Genomic DNA, 27,808 nt, shown 5'->3' on the forward strand with positions numbered 1-27,808 from the left:
CAGGTTTGTTACATATGGATACATGTGCCATGTTGGTGTGCTGCACCTATTAACTCATCATTTACATTAGGTATATCTCCTAATGCTATCCCTCCCCCCTTCCCACAATAGGACCCAGTGTGTGATGTTCCCCTTCCTGTGTCCAAGTCATCTCATTGTTCAATTCCCACCTATGAGTGAGAATATTCTGTGTTTGGTTTTCTGTTCTTGCGATAGTTTGCTGAGAATGATGGTTTCCAGCCACATCCATGTCCCTACAAAGGACACGAACTCATCCTTTTTTATGGCTGCATAGTATTCCATGGTGTGTATGTGCCACATTTTCTTAATCCAGTCTGTCACTGATGGACATTTGGGTTGACTCCAAGTCTTTGCTATTGTGAATAGTGCCGCAATAAACATACGTGTGCATGTGTCTTTATAGCAGCATGACTTAAAATCCTTTGGGTATATCCCCAGTAATCGGACGGCTGGGTCAAATGCTATTTCTAGTTCCATATCCTTGAGGAATCGCCACACTGTTTTCCACAATGGTTGAACTAGTTTAGAGTCCCACCAACAGTGTAAAAGTATTCCTATTTCTCCACATCCTCTCCAGCACCTGTTGTTTCCTGACTTTTTAATGATTGCCATTCTAACTTGTGTGAGATGGTATCTCATTGTGGTTTTGATTTGCATTTCTCTGATGGTGAGTGATGATGAGCATGTTTTCATGTGTCTGTTGGCTGTATGAATGTCTTCTTTTGAGAAGTGTCTGTTCATATCCTTTGCCCACTTTTTGATGGGGTTGTTTGTTTTTTTCTTGTAAATTTGATTGAGTTCTTTATAGGTTCTGGATATTAGCCCTTTGTCAGATGAGTAGATTGCAAAAATTTTCTCCCATTCTGTAGGTTGCCTGTTCACTCTGATGGTAGTTTGTTTTGCTGTGCAGAAGCTCTTTAGTTTAATTAGATCCCATTTGTCAATTTTGACTTTTGTTGCCATTGCTTTTGGTGTTTTAGACATGAAGTCTTTGCCCATGCCTATGTCCTGAATGGTATTACCTAGGTTTTCTTCTAGGGCTTTTATGGTTTTAGGTCTAACATTTAAGTCTCTAATCCATCTTGAATTAATTTTCATATAGGAGTAAGGAAAGGATCCAGTTTCAGCTTTCTACTTATGGCTATCCAATTTTCCCAGCACCATTTATTAAATAGGGAATCCTTTCCCCATTTCTTGTTTTTGTCAGGTTTGTCAAAGATCAGATGGCTGTAGATGTGTGGTATTATTTCTGAGGACTCTGTTCTGTTGCATTGGTCTATATCTCTGTTTTGGTACCAGTACCATGCTGTTTTGGTTACTGTAGCCTTGTAGTATAGTTTGAAGTCAGGTAGCGTGATGCCTCCAGCTTTGTTCTTTTGGCTTAGGATTGTCTTGGCAATGTAGGGTCTTTTTTGGTTCCATATGAACTCTAAAGCAGTTTTTTCCAATTCTGTGAAGAAAGTCATTGGTAGCTTAATGGGGATGGCACTGAATCTATAAATTACCTTGGGCAGTATGGCCATTTTCACAATATTGATTCTTCCTATCCATGAGCATGGTATGTTTTTCCATTTGTTGGTGTCCTCTTTTATTTCACTGAGCAGTGGTTTGTAGTTCTCCTTGAAGAGGTCCTTTACATCCCTTGTAAGTTGGATTCCTAGGTATTTTATTCTCTTTGAAGCAATTGTGAATGGAAGTTCATTCATGATTTGGCTCTCTGTCTGTTACTGGTGTATAAGAATGCTTGTGATTTTTGCACATTGATTTTGTATCCTGAGACTTTCCTGAAGTTGCTTATCAGCTTAAGGAGATTTTGGGCTGAGACAATGGGGTTTTCTAAATATACAATCATGTCATCTGCAAACAGGGACAATTTGACTTCTTCTTTTCCTAACTGAATATCCTTGATTTCTTTCTCTTGCCTGATTGCCCTAGCCAGAACTTCCAACAGTATGTTGAATAGGAGTGGTGAGAGAGGGCATCCTTGTCTTGTGTTAGTTTTCAAAGGGAATGCTTCCAGTTTTTGCCCATTCAGTATGGTATTGGCTGTGGGTTTGTCATAAATAGCTCTTATTATTTTGAGATACGTTCCATCAATACCGAATTTATTGAGAGTTTTTAGCATGAAGGGCTGTTGAATTTTGTCAAAGGCCTTTTCTGCATCTATTAGATAATCATATGGTTTTTGTCTTTGGTTCTGTTTATATGCTGGATTACGTTTATTGATTTGTGTATGTTGAACCAGCCTTGCATCCCAGGGATGAAGCCCACTTGATCATGGTGGATAAGCTTTTTGATGTGCCAGTGGATTCGGTTTGCCAGTATTTTATTGAGGATTTTTGCGTCAATGTTCACCAGGAGTATTGCTCTAAAGTTCTCTTTTTTTTGTTGTATCTCTGTCAGGCTTGGTATCAGGATGATGTTGGCCTTGTAAAATGAGTTAGGGAGGATTCCCTCTTTTTCTTTTGATTGGAATGGTTTGAGAAGGAATGGCACCAACTCCTCCTTGTACCTCTGGTAGAATTGTGCTGTGAATCTGTCTGGTCCTGGACTTTTTTTGGTTGGTAGGCTATTAATTATTGCCTCAATTTCAGAGCCTGCTATTAGTCTATTCAGGGTTTCAACTTCTTCCTGGTTTAGTCTTGGGAGAGTGTAAGTGTCCAGGAAATTATCCATTTCTTTGAGGTTTTCTACTTTATTTGTATAGAGGTGTTTATAGTATTCTCTGATAGTAGTTTGTATTTCTGTGGGGTGAGTGCTGATATCCCCTTTATCATTTTTTATTGTGTATTTGATTCTTCTCTCTTTCCTTCTTTATTAGTCTTGCTAGTGGTCTATCAATTTTGTTGATCTTTTCAAAAAACCAGCTCCTGGATTCATTGATTTTTTGGAGGGTTTTTTCTGTGTCTATCTCCTTCAGTTCTGCTCTGATCTTAGTTATCCTTCTGCTTGCTTTTGAATTTGTTTGCTCTTGCTTCTCTAGTTCTTTTAATTGTGATGTTAGGGTGTCAATTTTAGATCTTTCCAGCTTTCTCTTGTGGGCATTTAGTGCTCTAAATTTCCCTCTACACACTGCTTTAAATGTGTCCCAGAGATTCTGGTATGTTGTATCTTTGTTCTCATTGGTTTCAAAGAACATTTTTATTTCTGCCTTCATTTCGTTATATACCCAATAGTCATTCAGGAGCAGGTTGTTCAGTTTCCATGTAGTTGAGCGGTTTTGATTGAGTTTCTTAGTCCTGAGTTTTAGTTTGATTGCACTGTGGTCTGAGAGAGAGTTTGTTATAATTTCTGTTCTTTTACATTTGCTGAGGAGTGCTTTACTTCCAACTATGTGGTCAATTTTGGAATAAGTGCGATGTGGTGCTGAGAAGGATGTATATTCTGTTAATTTGGGGTGGAGAGTTCTATAGATGTCTATTAGGTCTGCTTGGTGCAGAGTTCAGTTCAATTCCTGTATATCCTTGTTAACTTTCTGTCTCGTTGATCTAATGTTGACAGTCGGGTGTTGAAGTCTCCCATTATTATTGTACGGGAGTCTAAGTCTCTTTGTAAGTCTCTAGGGACCTGCTTTATGAATCTGGGTGCTCCTGTATTGGGTGCATATATATTTAGGATAGTTAGCTCTTCCTGATGAATTGATCCCTTTACCATTATGTAATGGCCTTCTTTGTCTCTTTTGATCTTTGATGGTTTAAAGTCTGTTTTATCAGAGACTAGGATTGCAACCCCTGCTTTTTTTTGTTTTCCATTTGCTTGGTAGATCTTTCTCCATCCCTTTATTTTGAGCCTGTGTGTGTGTCTGCATATGAGATGGGTCTCCTGAATACAGCAAACTGATGAGTCTTGACTCTTTTCCAATTTGCCAGTCTGTGTCTTTTAATTGGAGCATTTAGTCCATTTACATTTAAGGTTAATATTGTTACATGTGAACTTGATCCTGTCATTATGATATTAGCTGGTTATTTTGCTCGCTAGTTGATGCAGTTTCTTCCTAGCGTCGATGGACATTACATTTTGACATGTTTTTGCAATGACTGGTACCTGTTGTTCCTTTCTATGTGTAGTGCTTCCTTCAGGATCTCTTGTAGGGCAGGCCTCATGGTGACAAAATCTCTAAGCATTTGCTCGTATGTAAAGGATTTTATTTCTCCTTCACTTATGAAACTTAGTTTGACTGGATATGAAATTCTGGGTTGAGAATTCTTTTCTTTAAGAATGTTGAATATTGGCTCCCACTCTCTTCTGGCTTGTAGAGTCTCTGCTGAGAGATCTGCTGTTAGTCTGATGGGCTTCCCTTTGTGTGTAACCCGACCTTTCTGTCTAGCTGCCCTTAAGATTTTTTCCTTCATTTCAACTTTGGTGAGTCTGACAATTATGTGTCTTGGAGTTGCTCTTCTCGAGGAGTATCTTTGTGGCATTCTCTGTGTTTCCTGAATTTGAATGTTGGCCTGCCTTACTAGGTTGAGGAAGTTCTCCTGGATGATATCCTGAAGAGTGTTTTCCAACTTGGTTCCATTTTCCCCGTCACTTTCAGGCACACCAATCAGAAGTAGATTTGGTCTTTTCACATAATCTCATATTTCTTGGAGGCTTCATTCATTTCTTTTCACTTATTTTTCTCTACACTTCTCTTCTTGCTTCATTTCATTCATTTGATCTTCAATCACTGATACTCTTTCTTCCAGTTGATCAAGTCGGTTACTGAAGCTTGTGCATTTGTCATGTAGTTCTCATGTTATGGTTTTCATCTCTATCAGTTCTTTTAAGGTGTTCTCCACATTGATTATTCTAGTTATCCATTCATCCAATCTTTTTGCAAGGTTTTTAATTTCTTTGCTCTGGTTACGTAGTTCCTCCTTTGGCTCTGAGAAGTTTTATCAACTGAAGCCTTCTCTCAACTCATCAAAGTAATTCTCCGTCCAGGTTTGTTCCGTTGCTGGTGATGAGCTGCACTCCTTTGGAGGGGGAGATGCACTCTGATTTTTTGAATTTCCAGCTTTTCTGCACTGCTTTTTCCCTATCTTTGTGGTTTTATCTGCCTTTGGTCTTTGATGATGGTGACGTACTGATGGGGTTTTGGCATGGGTGTCCTTTCTGTTTGTTAGTTTTCCTTCTAACAGTCAGGACCCTCAGCTGTAGGTCTGTTGGAGTTTGCTTGAGGTCCACTCCAGACCCTGTTTGCCTGGGTATCAGCAGCGGAAGCTGCAGAAGATAGAATATTGCTGCACAGTGAGTGTTGCTGTCTGATTCTTGCTCTGGAAGCTTTGTCTCAGGGGTGTACCCTGCCGTGTGAGGTTGAGGTGTCAGTCTGCACCTAGTGGGGGATGTCTCCCAGGGGTCAGGGACTCACTTGAGCAGGCAGTCTGTCCGTTCTCAGATCTCAACCTCCATGCTGGGAGATCCACTGCTGTCTTCAAAGCTGTCAGACAGGGGCATTTACCTCTGCCGAGTTTTCTGCTGCTTTTTATTTAGCTATGCCCTGTCCCCAGAGGAGGAGTCTACAGAGGCAGGCAGGCCTCCTTGAGCTGTGGTGGGCTCCACCCAATTCGAGCTTCCAGGTGGCTTTGTTTATCTACTTAAGCCTCAGCAATGGTGGGCACCCCTCCTCCAGCCTTGCTGCTGCCTTACAATTAGATCTCAGACTGCTGTGCTAGCAATGAGGGAGGCTTCCTGGTTGTGGGACCCTCCGGGCCAGGTGTGGGATATAATCTCCCGGTGTGCCATTTGCTAAGAACCTTGGTAAAGTGCAATATTAGGGTGGGAGTTACCCGATTTTGCAGGTGTTGTGTGTCTCAATTACCTTTGGCTAGGAAAAGGAATTCCCTTCCCCCTTGCACTTCCCACGTGAGGCGATGCCTCTCCCTGCTTCAGCTCTTGCTGGTTGGGCTGCATCCGTGGACCAGGACCAACTGTCCGACATGCCACTGTCACCCAGTGAGATGATCCCAGTACCTCAGTTGAAAATGCAGAAATCACCCGTCTTCTGTGTTGCTCACACTGAGAGCTGGAGGCTGGAGCTCTTCCTATTCGGCCATCTTCGGCACGCCCCACTGTACTATGTTTCTTAAAAGCTGAAGTGCTGTCAGTATTCTGGTAGGCTTGAAAGATTTTGGACAAGAGAAAGCTCAATCTGTTTACCTGTGAGTGTTCTTCAAACATGAGGTCAAACAAAAGTCTCTTCTGCCTCATTCTCTGCAGCCGTGGCCTAGTCTGTGTAGTCACATGCATTTTCTCATTCCGTTTGACCTGTCAGCTGGACCTGAAACAGACCATCCCCATTTTGCATGATTCAGGTATGCAGAAATCCCAGTTACTATGATTTACTTAATAACATGAGTCTTCCCTGCAACACAGTACAAATTTCAGTTACCAGTGGATATTAACTGTGAGTAACTGCATGAAATTCAAACTTCACTGATAGTTCTTCAAACCACAACCACTGTGTAAATAAGAAATGCACATTGTGTTAGGCAGAATAATGCCTCTCATCCCAAAGTTCACATCCTAATTCCTAAAATCTGTGAACTGTTATATTACATGGCAAAAGGGACCTTGTTCATGTGATTAAGTTAGAGATCTTGAGGTGGGGGATTATCCTGGATTATCTGAATGGTTCCATTGTAATCAACAGAGTCTTTATAAAAGGGAAGCAGATGGTCAGAGTCAGGGAAGATACGACAACAGAAACAGAGAAAGATTGCAAAATGCTACACTGCTGGCTTTAAAGTTGGAAGAATGGTCCATGAGCCAAGGAATGCAGGAACCCTCAAAAAATTGGAAAAGGTAAGGAAGTGGATTCTCTTCTAGAACCTTTTGAAGGGATGTAGCCCTGCCAACACATTGACTCTGGCCCAGTTAAGACCATTTTGGACTTCTGCCCTTTAGAACTGCAAGATAATAATTTGAGTTGTTTTGAGCTAGTAAGTTTGTGGAATTGGTAGCAGTAATAGGAAATTCATACATGCATCATGATGAGGACCAGTTACATCACTTCTTCCAAAAGCTGTCTATGATTGGTCATTTCACATCTGTTATTCACTTTACTTACAGATGGCAAAGTGTAGTTGTGTTGATTGCTTGTCTCCCAATGGTAAATCCACCTTCTACAAAAATGGATAATCAAAAGTGGAAGTTGGCTAATAAAGATGAAAGTGTACCAGAGAAGTAAAAAAATGATAATACTGGAAGTGAAATTCAAATTGAACATAAATGGAATTACAGAATAACTACCTTCCTGGGAATGCTGACACTGCTGCTGTTTGAGATATGGTAGATAAGCAACCTGAGAAACAGTGAAGGCACAATTAACAGAAATTAGGGAAATGGTTGTGACAAAAAGATAAGGATGTCCCAAAGGAAGCGATGCCAACAAAAAACTTCATTAATTTTTAATCTATAACTTTAATTCCATCAAAGTCTCATCAGGATTTTATATTTTTTAGATAGATAATATCTTAAAACTCACCTGAAGAAAAAAATACACAGTCCTATCAAACTTGAGAAATAACAAAGATTTGTATCAGATATTAGGATGTATCACAAAGATATAATAGCTTGATAAGGGGATAGAAATAGACAAGTAAGAGTATTAAAACAGACTAGACTGGGCATGGTGGCTCACGCCTGTAATACTAGCCCTTTGGGAGGCCGAGGCAGGCAGATCATGAGGTCAGGAGATCGAGACCATCCTGGCTAACACAGTGAAACCCCGTCTCTACTAAAAATACAAAAAATTAGCCAGGCGTGGTGGCGGGCTCCTGTAGTCCCAGCTACTCGGGAGGCTGAGGCAGGAGAATGGCGTGAACCCGGGAGGCGGAGCTTGTAGTCAGCCGAGATCACGCCACTGCACTCCAGCCTGGGCGACAGAGCAAGACTCCATCTCAAAAAAAAAAAAAAAAAAAAACACAAAGAATTTAAGAAACAGACTTATACATATATGAGAAATGATTAAAATGTCATTTCAAATCAGTAGTGAAAGATAGGCTGTTCATAAACAGCGACGTAGTGATAAGAGTATCCATTGGTAAAATATATCAGGTTGGATCTCTATGTCAAATGCTCACAAAATACTCCAGATGGATTAAAAGCCTAAATATTTAAAAGAAGGCTATGAAAGTAAATTTAAAAATGTGAGAATGTTTATAACTTTATAGAAATAAAAGCCTTCTTTAAAACAAAGTTCTAAAATCATAAAGGTAAAAGATAAAACTTGACTACATTATAAAGAAAAATTTTCAGTATGAAAAAGTGACATCAATAAGGTTAAATTGTGAAAGACACTGAACCGTCTAACCCAGGGGCCATGGCACAACAGCAAATTCAGAACAGATCCATAGCCTACGTAAGGCTGAGTTAGCGAGCGAGGACCATATGGTGCTAACCCCGAGTGAGAGCAAACCCCACATTCACCAGTTGTACTTCAGCACATATCAGTGGAAGGTACTCAAGGGTCACAACAGACCAGCCACTGTTACTGAGTCCCAGAGGATCCAGGGAGGAAGACAAGGACCAGCACACCTCCTCCTTTATCATGGGTTAATGTAAGCCTTCTCCTAAACCCAGAAGCCAATCTTGCAGGGAGGAGGAGGGAGAGACTACACAATTCCTAGGAAGACTCCAAGGCAAGGAAAAATCAGTCATAGAAGCTAAGCTACATTTTAAAAATCAACAATAGACAAATGATCTGTAGTGGAGTCTGACTCCATCTTTTGATGTTTGCTGACAAGTTTTGAGCCTCTATTCTCCCACTTCCTCTTCTGTCCACATCTGAGTAAGCTGAGAGGAAATCCGATGCTCCCTTCTTTGGTGCCAGTGGGATTTTCAAACCATGCAAACCCCATGCTGCAATCCCTGGCCCACCTTCTGACCACAATAAAAACCCAGTCTCTTCCTTGTTTTCTCAAGTTGGCTTGCTCTCTGCAGAAAGCCTCACTGAGGAATAAACCTTTTCATATCAGAAAAATTCCAATTAAAACAATAAGATGCCATTTTCATCTTTAACAGTGTGAAAAAATAAAAATATTTGAAAATAGGTGAAGATGAAAGGAAACTAATTTTTATACACTGGTAGAAGAATAATTTAGTCAACATCTATTTAAATTGTTTGAACGAGCATGCCGTTTAATTCAGCAATTCCACTTGACATTAACATCTTAAGCACTTGCACATACGGAAAACACATGTGCAAATGTTCACTGCAGTCGTGTTTGTAATATCAAGAGACTGGAAAATATCTAAATACTAGTAAAAGAGTGGTAACAAGTTATGGTTTATTGACACCTTGGGATAATATAAGTGAGTTAAAAAGAATGAATTATAGGTACTGACATAGAACGATCTGAGACATAGTAGAGACATGAATAAGCACGTTGCAGCATAGAAAAATATTTAGAAGGAAACACAGCAAACTATAACTTGTTAATTTCGATGAGTAGGAGGTAACCAAAGGAAATACTCACTTGATCTTGTCTAAATTTATCATATGAGTATTACAGTATGCATTTATGTATTATTTGTGCAATTAAAACACATTTCAAAAAAATGTTTAAATAATGGTTGGATTCCCAAACCAGCTCACGAGACCATTGTTTAAGCTGCAAAGCAACTGTCCATTTGCTATGAAAGGTAGAAGACAATGCCATTGAAGTACAGGTAATACAGCAAGATTGGAAATATTTTATTTTTGTAATTTTATTTTGGAATAATTTAAAACCTAGGTGAAAGTTTGAAGAATAGTACCAAGAATCCCAATCAAGTCAGAAATCACCACTCAGGTTTTGTTAATTTCTCCAGTTATGTCATTTATAGCAAAAGGGTCCAATCCAAGACCAAGAGTTGCACCTAGTTGTCATGACCATATAGTCTCTTTAAATCCGGAACACGTCTTTCCCTGACTTTTAGGACACTGAAAATGTTTAATAGAGGGCAGATATTTTATAGAATGTCATTCAATTTGATTTTGTTTATTGCCTCATGATTAGACCTTGATCCTGCATTTTTGGCAGGAATATTGCAGAGGTGTTGTGGGTTCTCACTCACTGCATCCTGTCAGGTTGCACATGATGATTTGTTCCCTTGCTGGTGGTGATAACTTTGATAACTTGATTAAGGTGGTGTCTGCCATGTTTCTCTAGTTATATTTTTCTTTATGATTAGCAAATGTTTTTTGTGAAGATACTTTGACTGTGGAAATATCCTCTTCCTCTGTCCCACTTTACCTCACTAGTTTTAGCATCCACTGGTATTTGTTGACCAAGTCATTACGATAATGGTTGCCAAATGGTAATTTTAAAATTCCATCTACATTTATTTATTTGTTGATATTCTATTTAAGGAAGAGTTTTCGCTTTCTGCTTTTATTTATATCAATGTGGGCTAGTGGGTACTTACTAAATTTCTGTTATGACATGTTATGCTTTTTCTTTTTTCTTTTCTTTTTGTTATTATTATGATGATGATTATTATTATTATTTTGGGTAGAGACAGGGTCTTGCTATGTTACCCAGGCTGGTCTCGAATTTTTGGTCTCAAGCAATCCTCCCTCCTTGGCCTCCCAAAGTGCTGGGATTATAGGCATGAGCCACTGCACCTGGCCTTGATGCTCAAATTATACCTGATTTGTCCTGTGTAGCCTTTAAGGTAGCTGCCGTGTCCTTTTGACATGTCCCTATTCTTTGAATACTTTATTTTCTGACACAAAAATGTTCTAACCTTAAAATCAGACATTTCTTCAGAGAACTCCAGTTCCTTTTAGCAGAGAATAATTGGAAATCAATATCCAGGCACTAGTTGTGCTCATTGCTCCAGGGGGTGAGGGGCTTGCTCCCTGTCTTCTTGGTGTGCAGAATTAGGAAATATATATGTACTATGCAGGCACATGTGCACACACACATCTTTATTATCACATATGTATGTAAAGTATGTAGCGATACCCATCTATATTTGTATACATTATATACACACTTTATATATATGTAAAACTTTACACTGATACTTCCAATTGTAATCTAATACTCTAGGGTTTATTCTAGCTTTCCCTTTTAATTTTTCCTTTCTTTGTTCTCCATCAGTGAGAAACCTGGCTCCCATAGTATCAGTATTCTTGTTAATTGTTCAATGCCCTGTATGTAGCCAACCTCCTGACCCCACTGGGCTGCCTTCTGCCCTGTTCCAATGCCAACATCACACACCATCACTGACCACTGAAGGGTTGACCCTGCCACTTCACTCCAGTGCTGTCTTTTGTGGGCTGTTTCCTTTTCACCCTACTCCAATGCAGTCTTTGTATGGCGATGCCATCACCAACCTTTTTGAGTGTGGCTGACTTTTGGAGTGAATGAATGAAAGGAAAGAAAGGAGGAAGGAAGGGAGGAGAGGAAAGGGCAGCAGGGAACAGAGGGAGGGAGGGGGTGAGGAAGAAACAGGAAGGAAGGGAAGGAGGAAGAAAGGAAGTCGAAACAGTATTTCAGATATTGAATGCAAGTATCTGAAGCTTGAGTTATTGTAATTCAAAAATAAGGTAAATGGATCCCCTTGAAGAAATTCTGAGAGAGAAAAATTCTGAAAAGGACTTTGTATTTTAAAGTGTCAGTATGCATATTTGTATTTTTAATCAACAAATTTTTTAGCCTAGAGTTGGTTGGCTGTTTTTTTCCATTTTTATATGGAACTAAAATTAGGAAAAAAATTGTGGTGGGGAAATTTTCCTGAGATTAAATTAGACAGGATTTGGAAGAATAAAGTCAGTTGTTTACAGCCAGAGTATAGATAAATATGGGGAAAGTGCCTGGAGAGGAATTAACTATGCTTATGAAAGCCAGGGGTGCAGGAGAGCACACTCTCCGAGAACTGTTGGAGGTCTTGAGTTAATGAATGTTTATCATAACTACTAAGAGCTGGAATAAGCCCATAGTAGCTTAATTTTTCTGCCTGGATGGGGACAAAGCCTGAGCTGAAAAGAAGTGAGGAAGTAAGGTCTGTATGTTAAGTTTGTAGGCACATCTTATCCACCTTGGTTTCATTTGATGCATTATTAACAAATTATTTTTACTTGTACTTCACTGAAGGTGAACTTCAATCAACATCGTCAAAAGTTGTCTTTAAATTTTTCCAACAAAAAGTAACACATTTCCTCAAATTGATGGAGATTTTGAATGGCTATTGGGTTAATAAATTCTAGCAAAACGTGTGAGTTTTGGGAAGTTGTATTTGATAGATTTGCTGTACATTGCTCTCCCACCCCCTCCCTGCCTTTTGAAAACAATTACACTTTGCAAAACCATAGTTCATAGTGTTATAAATGGGTCTTACCTCTGTCCATATGTAATCTTGGCAAAAATCATTAGTGCATGACATCATGACATAAGAGAGCATCTATGTACAAACATATACAATTTTATTGATATCTCTACAGACTACAAGAATTTTGTTAAGTATAGTCACAATTGCTGAGTGCAACAGAAAAATAGTAATTTGTCATTTTCTGAAAAGATGCAAAAATTCTGAAGATGAAAGAAAGATACATCAATGATGTCATCTGTTTCTTATTTCCTAGAATAAAACATCACATAATTAAGTACTAAAAATTATAGGTTATTAGAGATTCTGATCCTGTGTACAATTGTCCAAAACCACCACCTAGTTTATTTTCTGGCTTTGCGGTCAAGAAGGGTGGGCCAACAGCAGAGGGAAAGCAGTATGAGGGCGATAACTCTGAGTTTCTTCTCAGTATGCGTTACTGCCTTTGATAGGCTGGATTTTCCTTTTTTGAAGGTGTAAGCACTCTTTCAGGGCACTGGATGTCATACAGGAAGTTACAGGTATTCTTTTCCTTTAAACATATGTCCAAACTAAGCAAATAAATCCAAGTGGCCCTGGGAGCTTTTGATTGAGATAACAATCAAAAAGGAAGATTTGTTCTTCCTTTTTGCTAAGACCAAGTCCAGTGAAATATACCTACAACAGAACAGGTACCTGGTACCTATGTCTCCTCCAGAAGAAGAATGAATAATAAATTTGGACCTAATTTAGCAAATGATTGTTTTGAGAATTTCCACTGTCTAAATATGAAGAATTAGTTTTCCACTTAGCTTTATATGCTGTTGTATGTACTGTGCTACTTCTGGTAACTTGTGATGTCACATGTGTAAGACAGTTGAAAAAAAAAAAACCTAGACCTTTTAATTGGAATAATTGATGGACAAGTCACATAGGAGACTATCACAAAGACGGTTATTAAGAGTTAATGGGGCATTGCCTGGTCAGAAATTCCCAAATACTTTTGTTCTTTGAGACATCCAGAATAAATACCATTACAATATCTTACATTTTGCCTTCCCTGACCACTCAGAACTGGGGCTGGAGCACCAGCCAAGGCAAACAAACAAGTTTTCCTTAGTTGGCCATAAAGCAGTGATAATCACCTTTGGCTGGATATTAGAACCACCTTGGAGCTTTCACAAATATTGGTATCTGGTTCCCACTCCAAACGATTTTAATATAATTGGGAATTTTAAAATTTCCTGAGGTGATTCTTATGTAGAGCCAAGGTTGAGAATCACTCCTCTAGATAAATATGGAAATCAAAGCATCTGTGTATCTGATTCCTTAAAGCCTCTTTCACTTCACTGTGGCTCCCATGTCCTTCCTCACCACAATCTTCTTGCACCAAATTGGTACTTCCTCCTCCTTTTCTGAGACAGACCTTACCTATTCTACATTTCATGTTTTCAGGGCTATGTTGTCTGCAAATACACACACTAAACTTGTTATGTTAACAACTATGTTCCCTGGAATGGTGCATATTAGAGGTACTGCTCAAACCAGTTACACCACAAGTATTTCTGGCACCCAGGACAGTGTGCATGTGAAATAGTACCCAGCCAAAAATGGCACCCAGCCAAAAATGGAGTTGCGTGACAGAGGACACAGGTGAAGAAGCTGTGAAAGCTACCACATTTCTCCTGACACAGAGACCAAGACCTGATACGTTTTGACTTCTTTTTTTTTTTTTCTGCGATGGAGTCTCACTCTGTCGCCCAGGCTGGAGTGCAGTGGCCGGATCTCAGCTCACTGCAAGCTCCGCCTCCCGGGTTTATGCCATTCTCCTGCCTCAGCCTCCCGAGTAGCTGGGACTACAGGCGCCCGCCACCTCGCCCGGCTAGTTTTTTTGTATTTTTTAGTAGAGATGGGGTTTCACCGTATTAGCCAGGATAGTCTCGATCTCCTGAACTCGTGATCCGCCCGTCTCGGCCTCCCAAAGTGCTGGGATTACAGGCTTGAGCCACCGTGCCCGGCCACGTTTTGACTTCTTTTGGCATTGCCCTGTGTGAGCCAACATGGTCAGGTTACAGTTCTTTTTTCTCATAGCAGCAGGGTGTAATCACACAGATATACTCCCAGTTTGTCCCAATGATCCTAAGCCAAGGAGAGGATGTTTAGCTTACTTTTCTAGATTGGCTTCATTTTTCCCTTCTGCTTGAACGTAAGAATCTATTTTAATCTTCAACCAATCTTAAGCCTAATCTGATTCTTTTTTCTCTCAAAGTCATGGTGATCCCTTCATGTAGATAAAGTATAGATGGTACCTTTAAAACTGGTACATTGGTCACATAAAAAGGGACTCCAACTGTAAACTTTTTCCTTTCAGATCCCTAAAAACTTTGAGGGAAAATAGTTGGATTTTGATTTATTAATTTGAGAATCACTTTCAAAAGATTTGAAAGACTTATCTTTGTGACTGAATCACTGGAAAACATCTCATTCAGTTCTGTCACTGTCCTTCCAAAGTTCCATCGGACAATGATCTTGACAGTGATTGGGGCCCTAAAGTCTGGGGCTCAGTGAAGTGTAAGAAGCAAAGTCAGTAGTACTGCTTTTGTAGGCGATTAAAACCAATGAGGAATCAATCATCCCTCCCTCCAAACTCCAAGATTAATGGATGATTTCAAGGTAGGGATTATTGCTCATGTTATTATCAGAGAAGTACTTCTAGCTTCTCATAGATGAATAAATTAAAAGGCCCATTTTCTGCTGTACCACTAAAAAGGCCTTATCTTTTGAGGAAGTCATAGGGAGACAAGGTCAACTTGTTGGGACTGTGGTTTGCAAGCCTTATCTTCTGATATCGCTTTAGCAGATAAAGTGTAATTTTGATGGTAACTAAGGCTCAGAGTCACTTTCTGTATCATTGTCCACGTTACTAGGAGTATTTTTCTTATGTTCCAGAATAGAAGAAAGATAGGAAAGATGAGACTATGCAAAGGATTACATGGATCAACAGTACTCATTTTCCAAAGGTGAGGATAAGATGATGATGGTAGTGGTGGCGATGTGTGTGTGTGTGTGCACACGCTAAGGTCAGTGCAACAGAACAGAAATGTTCAAAGAGAAAAATCACATCCACATTAGATTCTTATTGCTGTCTCTTTGAATTATAAAAATAATTTTGATACAGTAAAACCTCATTAATTTGGATTCCACTAATCAGGAGTTTGTGAGATGAAGTACCCTTACGTTAAGGAAGGGCTTATAAAAACAATTTTGAAAGACACGTTTAAACTACTTCAAAGAGCCTTTTCTTTTCAAGCATTTTAGAAGCACCTGTTTACTTCCAATTGGTGTGCTAATTATAAACTTTTGATCTATTCAGTGAGACCAAAGTTTTAAGCACTTCTACAGTGAAATACTATAATGTCCTTTTTGATATTTTCTCTATGTGCCTTAAAATATTCTGTAGTTGTTATTTTTCACTGATTCCTATACGCTTTCTTCAAAATTGTATTTTATTGCATATGAACCACACATGTAATTTTGGGTATAATAATTTATCTTGCGAAGATATTGTATACTTATTGTACAGTTTTATACAACATATATTACATATTCACACAATCTACCTCTTTATATGATGTAGAATAGTGGCTATAAACTGGGAGCACTTTTGGCCATGACATTTCGATTGTCGTTACTAGGAGGTTCCTACTGGCATCTAGTAGACAGAGGCCAGGGATGTTGCTAAAATCCTGCAATACACAGGACAGTTCCCCACAATAAAGACTTTCAGCTAATAGTGCCGCTATTGAGAAATCTCGATGTAGATCAAGTTAAAACAAGTTAAATCTTATTGAGGGCTTCAGAGATACTCATCAAAGGTACTGCTACTTTGGACTGAATTTCATTATTTCTAAAATAAACTAATTTTTTACTCTTTTAGGTTTTTTTTAAAATACAGAAATGATAAAGTATTTGTTCTGAAAATCAGAAAACTAAGTCTTTGAAACTGGTGGTACAAATAATACATTGCAATTTGGCCACTAGTGTTTTCTAGATCCTAATCTTAAGTTTCTTTAATATTTTTAACATATAATTTTATAATTCTATACATTATACAGTCATGTAATATCTGTGTTTCCAAGCTGGATTCTGTTACCATAAGGCTGTTCACAGGAGTCTGGGAGATTCACAGAGAGGCTTTTTTAACAAGAGGATTCAAGGACTCTGAGAAATGCTGTCCTAGTGTACGTTATCTTAACTCTTTCACTCATCTTTGTTTTCTCAAAATTACTGAGAACATTGTACCACTAGAAACATTTGCTAGAAAGTACAACTTCTGGCAAAAAATTAGACTATAAAGGAAATAAAAATACTGTTTTTTTGGCTAATAAAATAACCTGAAGTTCAGGAAAATTGTGAAGTCTTAACACAAATGTAAATCCAGTAAGACCTTGATTAACAAAAATGCAATAAGCCAAAACCATAATTAAAAATTTTTTTGAATAAACAACATATTACAGGATGGGTCCTGGAATATGTATATATACATTCCTATAACTTTGACTTCCAGAATCATGTGAAATGGTAGTGTCTATTTGGTTTTGATTCTGGTGCTTTTCTGGTGAGTTACAATAGATACCTTGTATCATGTTAAGGATATTCTTTATTCCAACTTTAAAAGAGTTTTTAATAAGGGACAGGTGTTTGGCATCTATTGACATAATCTGGTGGCTTATATTATTTGACCCAGTGACAAAAACATTGATTTTGTATCATTAAACTCTTTATGTATTTCTGTTGTCTATAATGATGACTGAGGCCAAGATAGCAAACACATCACTATATTTTATAAAGATTTCCAGTGGTAAATATCAAACCGAAAGGTATTTTCTAATGAAAGCCCTTGTAAATCAGAAATGTCATAAATCAGAATCCCTTTCCCAAAACATTAACTGAGGTTTTACTGAATCACACTAAAGAGAATGACCAGTTTGGTTGTCTGGTTTGGTTTGTGAATGTCAGGCTGCAAGAGCACCTTTCGATTGCAGGCCCTACTGGGTTTGAACAGTAATATACTGTGTAACTGGCAGACAAGGATACAAATGAAGCTTTTAAAATATATCACTTTAGAAACTGAAATTGGGGTGTGTGAAATTTCCCTTTTTGTGAAGTCAGTTCTCATAGCTAACTATTATTCCTATAGATTCCCCAAACCTACTACCAACTCCCCTATAGAGTACAAGCCAGGCTGAAGAAAATGCTTTGAGGTGACCCAACCCTGCATGGTTTGTGCTAAAAACAGCAACCCATTCTGAAGGTGATAGAAATGAAAATAATTGTGTTGGGAATAATTTACTATACTGGCAATATTTGATTATGACAGAACTGTGAATGATGTAAAACATGGAGAGAGAACATTAATCAGACTCTTGCCATAAGAATTCAATAATGTTCTAGTAAAATGATGAGGAGAAAACTCTGGGTTCTTGTTTTGTTTTGTTTTCCTTTTCAGTTGGGTATGGCAAATATAGTTGAAATGCACTGACATCTTCAAATGCAGATTTTTTAAATTGTTGAGTGTGGCCCAATTGATAGAAATAGTTTACCATGAATCTTTTTTTTTCTTCTATCACAACATGCTTTTTTTTTTCTTTTCCTCTTAAGATGTTAATTTATCATGCAAAGATTTGTTTTCATTAAGTGCATTAATGCTTTTGTTTGTACAGGAATTTTCAAATCAAGAGGACTTCCCGTAGTTCCTAAATATAAATCCTTATCGAATGACATGCCAAGATGATAGCTCCATTCCACATGGGAAAAGGCAAATTCAGCCATATCTTGGGATTTTAACCAGGGCTCCAGCCTTTGGGTTGTACAGCGTCTCTGATACATCTCCTTTATGATAATTTCAGATTGACTGTAAATGGAACATTTTGTAGAAGAAACTGGCTTCTAGCAGTTGAATAGTGATGCTGGGAATAAATTTGGTTTCCCTGAATATGGTTTCTCAAAGCAGTCACAGCTTCTTTAGAAGTTAGAATTGGTACCACTTCTTATCCTTGTATTTCAGCATTAACTGCAAAGAAAAAAATAGCCACCATAAGATGCTAAAATACTTTAAAAGTGCTATTTAAAGCAAGGCCTTTTTGAGCTAATCATGCAAATCTAATCTCAAAACTTATAATCAAACTGAATGGCTTCTTTTATTTTGTGAAATAAAGTGCATATGAGAAAGATTTTAAAAATAAGCTGTAAAGACTCAGCTGATAGAAGATGATTTTTCATGACTGAGACAAAATGGAGGATGTGGATCCCAGATGTATGAGAATCAATGGATAATTTTCTTTATCCCCTAAGGTAAATAAGTATCGATACCTTAAAGTATTTAAAAACAAACAAACAAAAAACCTTTTCTCTCCCAAGCATTGGGGGAATTATAATACTTAGAAGAGATCCAGGCTACCATGATTCTCATATAGGATTACTTATGTGGATCTCTGTTTAAGCGTTCTTGTTCAGAGCCTAAATGCTTAAAGTTACTCCTGTATGAAGATGTCTGTATTTACTTAGGCAGTTTACCTCATGTGCATGTTTGGAAAATGCTTCTGCACTGGTCATCATGCCTGCAGTTTTCTCTTCCAGCTCTCCTAGCCTCTGTCCTCTTTCATCAAGTGCGATTCGTGCACGGGTCAGCTCTCCCATCACCCCTCCAGCAGCGCCTTTCATCCCTTCTATACTACCTGGTCCAGGAATGTGTTGCGCAAGGCTGCGGGATGCTTTTCCTGCTGAAGCTTCCCCAACTGAGAATATAAGCAATAGCAATTTAAAACATTTTGTCAGTAATTCAAACAGTCAAGCTTGTCACCAAGACAAAGAACTAACATTGCATTCTACTGTCATAATTCTCATTAAAAGAGCATCATATATGTGTTTGGAGATGTTAGCACTTAAGAAAAATGCTAAGAAAGAGACAGTGAGATACATTGTTATCATAGGCCTTTTGTATGTGTGTGTGTTCCATACAATATGGCATAATTGCATTTCTTGATGCTGAATTGGAATATTCACATATGTGACTTCATATTTAAGCCATATTAATATCTCTTCCAAGCTTAGGCCTGATCATTTGCTTAAATTTCTGCCTAAATTTTTATTTCAGACTTCTCTGTTCACCTTCATATATAAGCCTTTCTAGGCCTCAGGTTCTCTTCCTCTGTCTTTCTATCTCTCTCTCTCTCCGTAAACACTGAAAAATGGGGTATATGAATATATGAATGATGGTTACATATGTTAAAAATTTGACTTATAAAACAAACATAACATTTACCCATATAAGTTACATATGTTAAAAATTTGTGGCTGGGCACAGTGGCTCACGCCTGTAATCCCAACACTTTGGGAGGCTGAAGCAGGCAGATCACTTGAGGTCAGGAATTCCAGACCATCCTGGCCAACATGGTGAAACCCTGTCTCTACTAAAAATACAAAATTAGCTGGGAGTGGTAACATGTGCCTGTAGTCCCAGCTACTTAGGAGACTGAGGCACGAGAATCTCTTGAACCAGGGAGGTGGAGGTTGTGAGCCGAGACCATGCCACTGCACTCCAGCCTGGGTGACAGAGTGAGACTTTGTCTCAAAAAAAAAAAAAAAAATGTGATTTCTAAAAGACTAAAAGAATTTCTCAGTCACCTACAAAGCTCAGTTTTATTCAATTTCAATGAAGTGAAAAAAAATTTCTATCGACAGGGTCTTGCTATGTTGCCCAGGCCTGACTCGAATTCATGGCATCAAGAAATCCTCCCACCTCAGCCTCCCAAGTAGCTGGGACTACAAGTGCATACCACCACAGCAGCGCTCAATAAAGAAAAATATTTTTTAATTGAAAAACAGCTATCAAAAATTAGCCAAGCATAGAAGTATGTGCCTGTAGTCCTAGCTACCCAGGCGGTTGAGGCAGGAGGATCACTTGAGCCCAGGAGTTTGAGGCTGCAGTGAGTTATGATTGTGCCACTTTACTCTAAAGCCTGGGCAACCAAGTGAGATTCTGTCTTTTAAATTTTTTTTTTTTAAGGAAAAAACAGCTATTTTGGCAGAAAAAATTTAGTTAGAATTCCCAAGGATGTAATACTGGAATGGATTCTAGATTTTTTTTTTAATAAGAATTGATGGAATCTAATTTTTTAAAAATAAGAGCCTTATTGAGATATAATTCACATAACATTTATCCATTTAAAGTGTACAATTCACTTGTTTTTAGTGTATTCACAAAGTTGTAGGACCATCACCACTATCTGATTGCAGAACACATACGTTACTCCAAAAAGAAACCCCATGCTCATTGGCAGCCACTCCCTGTTCCTTCCTTGCCTCAGCCCCTGGCAATCATTAATCTACTTTCAGTCTCTCTGAATTCTAGACCTTTTATATAAATGGAATCATACAATATGTGACCTTTTTTTGTCTGGCTTCTTTCACTTAGCAAGATGTTTTCAAGGTTATCCATGTTGTACCATGTATCAGTACTTCATTCCTTTTCATGGCCAAATAATATTCTATTGTATGAAGGGACCTAGATGTTTTTGCATAGTTAAAAGTTCCAGAGAAAGAGAATTTTGATCTATACTACCAAATGATGGTAGGATATTCTGGAAAATATATTCATACCTTCTCTCTGAAAATTTTCCCTAGTATCTTCCTATTATTTAAAAATCTACCAGTGAGGCTGGGCGCTGTGGCTCATGCCTGTAATCCCAGCACTTTGGAAGGGTGAGGTGGGCAGGTCACCTGAGGTCAGGAGTTCGAGACCAACCTAGCCAACATAGCGAAACCTCGTCTCTACTAAAAACGCAAAAATTAGCCCAGCATGGTGGGCTCCTGTAATCCCAGCTACTTGGGAGGCTGAGGCAGGAGAATCGCTTGAAGCTGGGAGGCAGAGGTTTCAGTGAGCCGAGATCAGGCCACTGCACTCCAGCCTGGGTGACAGAGCAAGACTCTGTCTCAAATAAATAAATAAATAAATAATCTACCAGTGAGACTTTGATAAACAGTAATACTTTTCGATTTTGTTTATCAAAGTCTCACTGGTAGATTTTTTAAGTAATTTATTCTGTAGGATTGGTAAATCTTACATTCTGAATAAGGAATCTGTTTTCCAGCAGTGGTTAAAGTCAGGCAGATTCAAAAATCTTTTTTCTAGACTTTTTTGAATACCTTCACATTGCCATGCAGGTATGATCTACTTGTAAATGAGATATTTATTAACTTGCTCATTATTTGTATGAATTATATATATCATTTTTGTTACACAATTTCCTAATATGAAGTGACCACTTTTTTCATGTTTGGTAAACGCAAATAATTTTTCTGGTACAGAAGGAAACAAATATTCAAACTTTAAGAAGCAAAAAATATGTAGTCTAGAATTTGAGATCACATATTACATTAAGTTATACACGCACATACACATACACAGAAACATGTCTTCTATTTTGCAATACATTTTTACAATCAGGAATTTACTCACAGAGCTCTTCTCTGTCAAATGTTTGTCCACTTCCACCAAACAGTCCCTTAAGAAAGCCTCTGTTTTGAGCTTCTGGTGTCTCTATGGGAGTAAACAAATCTCCTAGCATGTCCTGTATCAAATTCAAAGAAAAAAGCATTAAAAAATCAATTAATATACAAAAAGGTAACACTGTGGTATATTAGGAGACATCATGAAAAAAAAACAGTGTGCTTTTCATGTATTTTCATGGTGATTTTTGCTGTGCTCACAGTTCTCCCTCTGGCATTTCTTTTATTCCTCCCCTTCTATAGTAACAAACATTCTAAAATTTTCCTTTATCTGTCCTCTTCTCTTCTTCCCTCCACCAAAGTATGGGAAGCTAGTATATCTACCCTAGGATTAATTTCCACCTGTGCTCAATAATTACTACTAGACTTCTGATCCCTTTTCAGTCACTATAGCCTCTTTTTTATCCTGGTACCCTTCCCTGAACCAAGCATAGACTGCCCTATGAAATAGGAAAGCTTTGGTGGTATGTGGAAGGTTGGATCTATTTTTGTAGGAGTACAAAATTATAAAATGATTAAAGATAATTTAAATGAGTCAAAATAGGCAGCTACTGTATAGGGTGAAGTACAATTGTTTTCAATATTTGGTGAGCTTTACAATGACTAGAGAAATGCTTGTTAGAAATGCACATATCTAGGCTGCATTCCACATATATGAAATCAGAATCTACATAGATGTACTCTCATTATCTATATTTTTACCAGACTTGCAAGGTTCTTAACCAGAGTTTAAGAACCATCAGTGTGGAGAAAGGAACTTAGACTGAGTCAGGAGATCTGTGACCTAATATTGGTTTCCTACAAACTTCCAGTATGATTTTAACTTCATCATCTCCCCTTACCTCTACTGAGACTTGTGCTCCTCCTCCTGAAGCCCTTCTCTTTGGAAATGGCACCATCATCTATTTGGTTCCCCAAGCCAGAAACCGAGAAATGACTAATTCCTTCCTTTCCTTCACTCCTATATCTAATAACCCTAAATCCAACTGATTACACTTTATAGCTATTGAATCTGCTAACTTTTCTCCATCCTCATGCTTCCTGAAAACCAACTGCCATACTAACCAGAATATTTATTTTAATAAACAAATCTGCTAAAACTTTTTAATGACTTACCACTGCCCTTGGGTTAAATGCTATAATAGATTCCTTAGGGAGCTTACAAGGGGCTGCAAGATCTACTCGACTAATTCTCCAGCACAACACCTCCACTCTTTTCACTTCCCAATTCTGCACTTTCTTGGCAGTTTCCTTAGCCCTGAGGCTTTTGCATGCCACGACTTCTGTCTAAAGTATCTTACCTTTTTCATCCCCAACCATTCAGTCACCTGGATGACTCCTATTTACCATTTGGAAGTCAGTTGTGCCCATAATCCTTCTCTAACTTCTTTTGATTAAGGGACACACAAAATAAATATATATCCAGTGAGTTAGAATTGGGCATTTGTCTCTGATTGTAGCAGTATGCATAGACTAGAAACAGGATAGCTGTAAAGGTTTATCTACCCTTGAGTAAGGATAGTCACAAAATTTTTAAAAAGCACGTTAGAAAGTCAACTGGTTAAACTGCCTCCCTTCTGCTCCATCAACCCAGGTGTCCTCCTTCTATGTCTCCCCAGTACTGGCACAGCCATATATAGCAGTTTCCACAGAGTAGTGTGATTGTCTGTTTACTTCTGTCTCTCCACACTGACAGGCAGGGACTTGTTTCTTATTTATTAGCATGTTCCTAGAGTCTAGCCAAGTATTAGGCATATAGTAAAAACTCAATAAATATCTGTAGAATGACAATGGTGATGATACTAATATTTATTATTATTTATTTTTAAAAAAACATACTATATTCCAGGCACGGAGCTCAGTCCTTTACATGAATTCTTACTAAATTCTGACAACAATGCTCCAAAGTAGAGTGTACAGATAAGTTAAGTAAAATGCCCAAAGTCACACAAATGGAGGAGCCAAAATACAACTTGAGTAGTTCAGAGCTTATGCTCTTAACCCCTATATTATAATAAATATGTTTTAGTTTTCTTATTTGTAAAATGAGGGGGTTTAACTAGTTAAATGTCCAAGATGCTTTTAAAAAATGTTGTGACCATTCTTACGCAAGGTTAGACATTTATATCTATTCTGTTTCTAGGCTATGCTTACTGCTACAATCAAAGGCAAATGCTCAATTCTAACCCACAGGACATATGTTTGTTTTGTGTGTCCCTTAATCACAAGGTTTCTTCAAGAGTTCTTGAACTCCCTGAATGGTATGGAAAGTTTTTGTATGTACATACATATTTTCCACCCTGACGGGAGAGTTTATAATCTTTCATAAGATTCTCCATGGACAAAAACAATAAAATAAATAAATAAAAAGATTAGCTATTAATGTGAATGATCTTTGCATTGTCTCCCTCTTATCATTTCTGTGCAATACCTAGAACTATACTAGAAGTTGGTAGGCTCAAAATGAAGAATATATGTTCAAAACATGTTATTGGAAAGGCATGTTTATTGTCTGACTTAATAATATTTTAGTTTTTAGACATCTTTCTCATTCTCTCAACCATGTCCAATGTCTTTTTCATAAATGTACCTCCTGACCTACCTGTAGATTATCACACATTTCTTGGCTGTATGTTAACCGCTGAATTTCTGTAGGAGAGACGAGGTATAATGCCTGTCCTTCATTGGTAAAACAAAATGTTCGTGCTATCCTCATGTCTGTCAGTGGCAAATAATTAACATCCAACATTGGGCGAAGACTAGGTAGGCTGAATGGAAAAAAGTAAATCCATATATCATATGCAGGTTATTAGAAGCAGATCTTTACATAAAAACAGCAATTTTTATTCTATTATTTTATGGTTGTTTCTTTTTTTAATTATAATTTTTATATTTGTCTTGCTCTATCACCCAAGCTGGAGTGCAGTGGAGTTAGCTCACTGCAATCTCGCCTTCCAGGTTGAAGTGATTCTCACGCCTCAGCCTCCTGAGTAGCTGGAACTACAGGCGTGTGCCACCACACCTGGCTAATTTTTGTATTTTTAGTAGAGACAGGGCTTTGCCATGTTGGCCAGGCTTGTCTCAAACTCCTGACTTCAAGTGGTCCACCTGCCTTGGCCTCCTAAAGTGCTGGGATTATAGGCATGACCCACCATACCAGGCCTGGTTGTTTCTTCTTATCTTTAAGGCACAGTGGTAATAAACTAGACTTTCTTTTTTTCTTTTCCTTTCCTTTTTTTGGAGGGAGAAGCAACTTTATTTTCATCGGAAATAGTAATGTTTATAAATTTGTTTATAGTAGTTTGTAAACTATTATCAGAAATACTAATGTCAATAAACCACTTACTTTAAGAGATAATCGGGAACTATGATGAGGGTGATAATAAAAGGAGATATCTTACAAAAATTAACCTGGATGTTATGCTTGCTCTAAGATTAAGTCACTTAGGGAAACAGATTCAGTATTATCCAATGGCTTAACCTTCCTTCCTTCCTTTTGTTCCCATTTTGGTGGTGGCTGGATTACAAAGAGTAGTGTCTTCTGCCCTGAATGTAGCAGTAGTATGGTGGGTGCTTAGAGGTCAATTACTGGTTTAGAAGAGATTCAGGCTCTTAACTTTTACATGTGCTTCCCAGGAGGGGGAACACGTTCTTTCTCAGCTCTGTGTGAGGACCATGTTAGCCCAGAAAGTGTTCTCAGAACACTGGGTGCCCATTCTCAGGTTAGGAACAGAAAGACCCTGGTTTCCTGGCAGAAATTATGGATCCTACAGCTTTCTCTCCATCAAACTTTAAGTCACAGTAAGACAGGACTCTGGAGTCACAGGCACAGCCAGAAGGAGAGTTCAGCATCCTTATGCTGACTCCTGTTCCTGGACATGGGTCTTAAGATCCAATAATCTAGACTTTCACATAAAATCATATACATGAGAAAAAAAATTCACAGGCACAGTTTCACATAGATGCTTAGCAAATGTTCTTGATGGATTAAATGCAGTGGCCAGCAATTTCCGGGGCACTTTTTGTAGCACTTCACATGTTCCTACAATGACTTACAGCATTTGGTTATGTCAGAAACACCACAGCTAGAAAGTGTCTGACTGCATACTCGGTCGATTGTCTTTCTTTAAGGCAAAACTGACAGTGATGTGGTGTGGGTCCAGTTCACTGTGCCTGGAAATGAAGTGGCTTTGCTCCCCATTCCTTTACTCTATACACAGGAAATGAAAATTACTCATAACTTAGGGCAACTGCACTGGAGGCATGACTAATAAGTAAATATGGCCAAGACTGTAAGGGAATGAGAATAAGTTATAAATAATAGATCAGAATTTGCACATCCAAATGAATACCACACATCTGAATTGTCTTACCCCATGGGTATATGCTTATCCTAATGTAGCTGATAATTTTGCTAAAATATTCATCAGAATGTCCTTTTGGATACTGTTTTTCGAGCCAGTTTTACAAACCACTGACGAAAACCAGTCTCACTGCCTTTTAATCTGAACTTTAATGCCAAAAGGAAAAAGGTAAACTTGTAATTAAATAAATTTTGAAACCGTTGTACTGATTCTAAGTGTGCACAATGATTTTAAATTATCCCAGATCGTAAAACCAGCACCTTGAAAAAAATACTGATTACCTTTATCAAAGTGGTTTGTAACTCTACTTTGAGACCTGGAAATTTACTATGTAAAATGGGACCTGAAATCTGTGCTATTGGAATAAGCACTGTGCTTTCCAATATGGTAGCCAGTAACCACATATAACTATTGAGCAGTTGATACATGGCTTGTCTGAATTGAGATGTGCTGTAAATGTAAATGACACACTGGATTCAAAAGCTTCATTGATGAACGAATTACTTAATATCTTAAGAATATATTAAAAGATGATCTGTTATAGCACTTCTGGTAACTAAGCTCCTTAAGATATAAGTCCAAACCAATCCCAGTTAAACAGATTTCCATGATAGATTCAGTCAAATTAAAGGGTGGAGTTGAGGAAGAGGTTCCAACCGACTTTTCTGATGTGCTACATTGTCTATATTGTATAATAATAAGTAAGCCAAGAAAAGAAAATTAAAAAGGTGTAGTCACTTCAGGTAGGAAAAGAGAGCAGTTGCTAACTTCTAGGAAACAATTGCTTTTATAACAGAAGAAAAAAGACTTTCTTCTATGCAGGATACTTTAATAAAGAAACAGCGTCAGGTAACAAGGTAGGTCTCACAAAAAGTGTCTGTTACAGCCAAGTTTGAGAATTCATACAAAAATAAGCTGCTTCTATTTCTCCTCTCTACTCTCAAACTTGCTTTTCTGGGTCTGGGTACTTAGGATCTAGGTAACCATTGGCTAGCTACCTGATATCTGTCAGAAAACTAGGACTTGAGAAGACTGGGCTCAGGAGAGTTACCTTCTGCTAGGGTCTGAAAAGATCCTAGGAATATACTCTATGGGAAAATGAATGAGTCCAGGTGCATGCTGATTTGTAGGATTCATTTCTTTAAACTATACAGCAGAGTACACACCATTGTTTCCTAGCTACACTTTATGTATATGTATTATTAAAATCCTATCAAAATTATTTCCTTTTCAGTGAGTTTTGAGGATCCTCAGGAACACATGAAGAATTTCTACTATGACACAATATCAAAGTAACCATTATCATGTCAAGCAGCTTTTATAAAGGACAGAGGAAGACAGATACCATTTATCAATGACTCAGTGTATGTGTGTGAGAGATACACCCACTTACACACATACACAAATAGACCTTTTTTTTCCCCCAAAATCTGAGGCATGTCTGTGAGTTAAATCATTTTCAAACAAGATTGAAATGACCTTATCAGAAATTTCTAAAAACAGTTTGAGAAAGGGGGAACTAGATTGAAAAGAATCAGAAATATATGAGAGAATGAACAGATCATAAAATGATT

At 38.0% G+C, this 27,808-nt stretch overlaps 1 protein-coding gene across 2 annotated transcripts in view; it reads right to left on the reverse strand.

Moving 5' to 3' along the window:
• Positions 1-17,457: 17,457 nt before the first annotated feature.
• STXBP5L (syntaxin binding protein 5L) overlaps positions 17,458-27,808 on the reverse strand; it is a 488,800-nt gene continuing 478,449 nt past the window's right edge. For both annotated transcript variants that reach the window (XM_015129967.3, XM_015129965.3), the window contains 4 exons: positions 24,473-24,638; positions 21,821-21,932; positions 18,877-19,097; positions 17,458-18,373 (listed from right to left, as the gene is read on the reverse strand). In XM_015129967.3, coding sequence (XP_014985453.2) covers positions 18,332-18,373; positions 18,877-19,097; positions 21,821-21,932; positions 24,473-24,638 — 541 coding nt within the window. In that variant the 3' untranslated portion in view covers positions 17,458-18,331. The remainder of the gene's footprint in view (positions 18,374-18,876; positions 19,098-21,820; positions 21,933-24,472; positions 24,639-27,808) is intronic.

Source organism: Macaca mulatta, chromosome 2 (assembly GCF_049350105.2).
Source record: "Macaca mulatta isolate MMU2019108-1 chromosome 2, T2T-MMU8v2.0, whole genome shotgun sequence".
Classification (NCBI taxonomy): Eukaryota; Metazoa; Chordata; class Mammalia; order Primates; family Cercopithecidae; genus Macaca; species Macaca mulatta.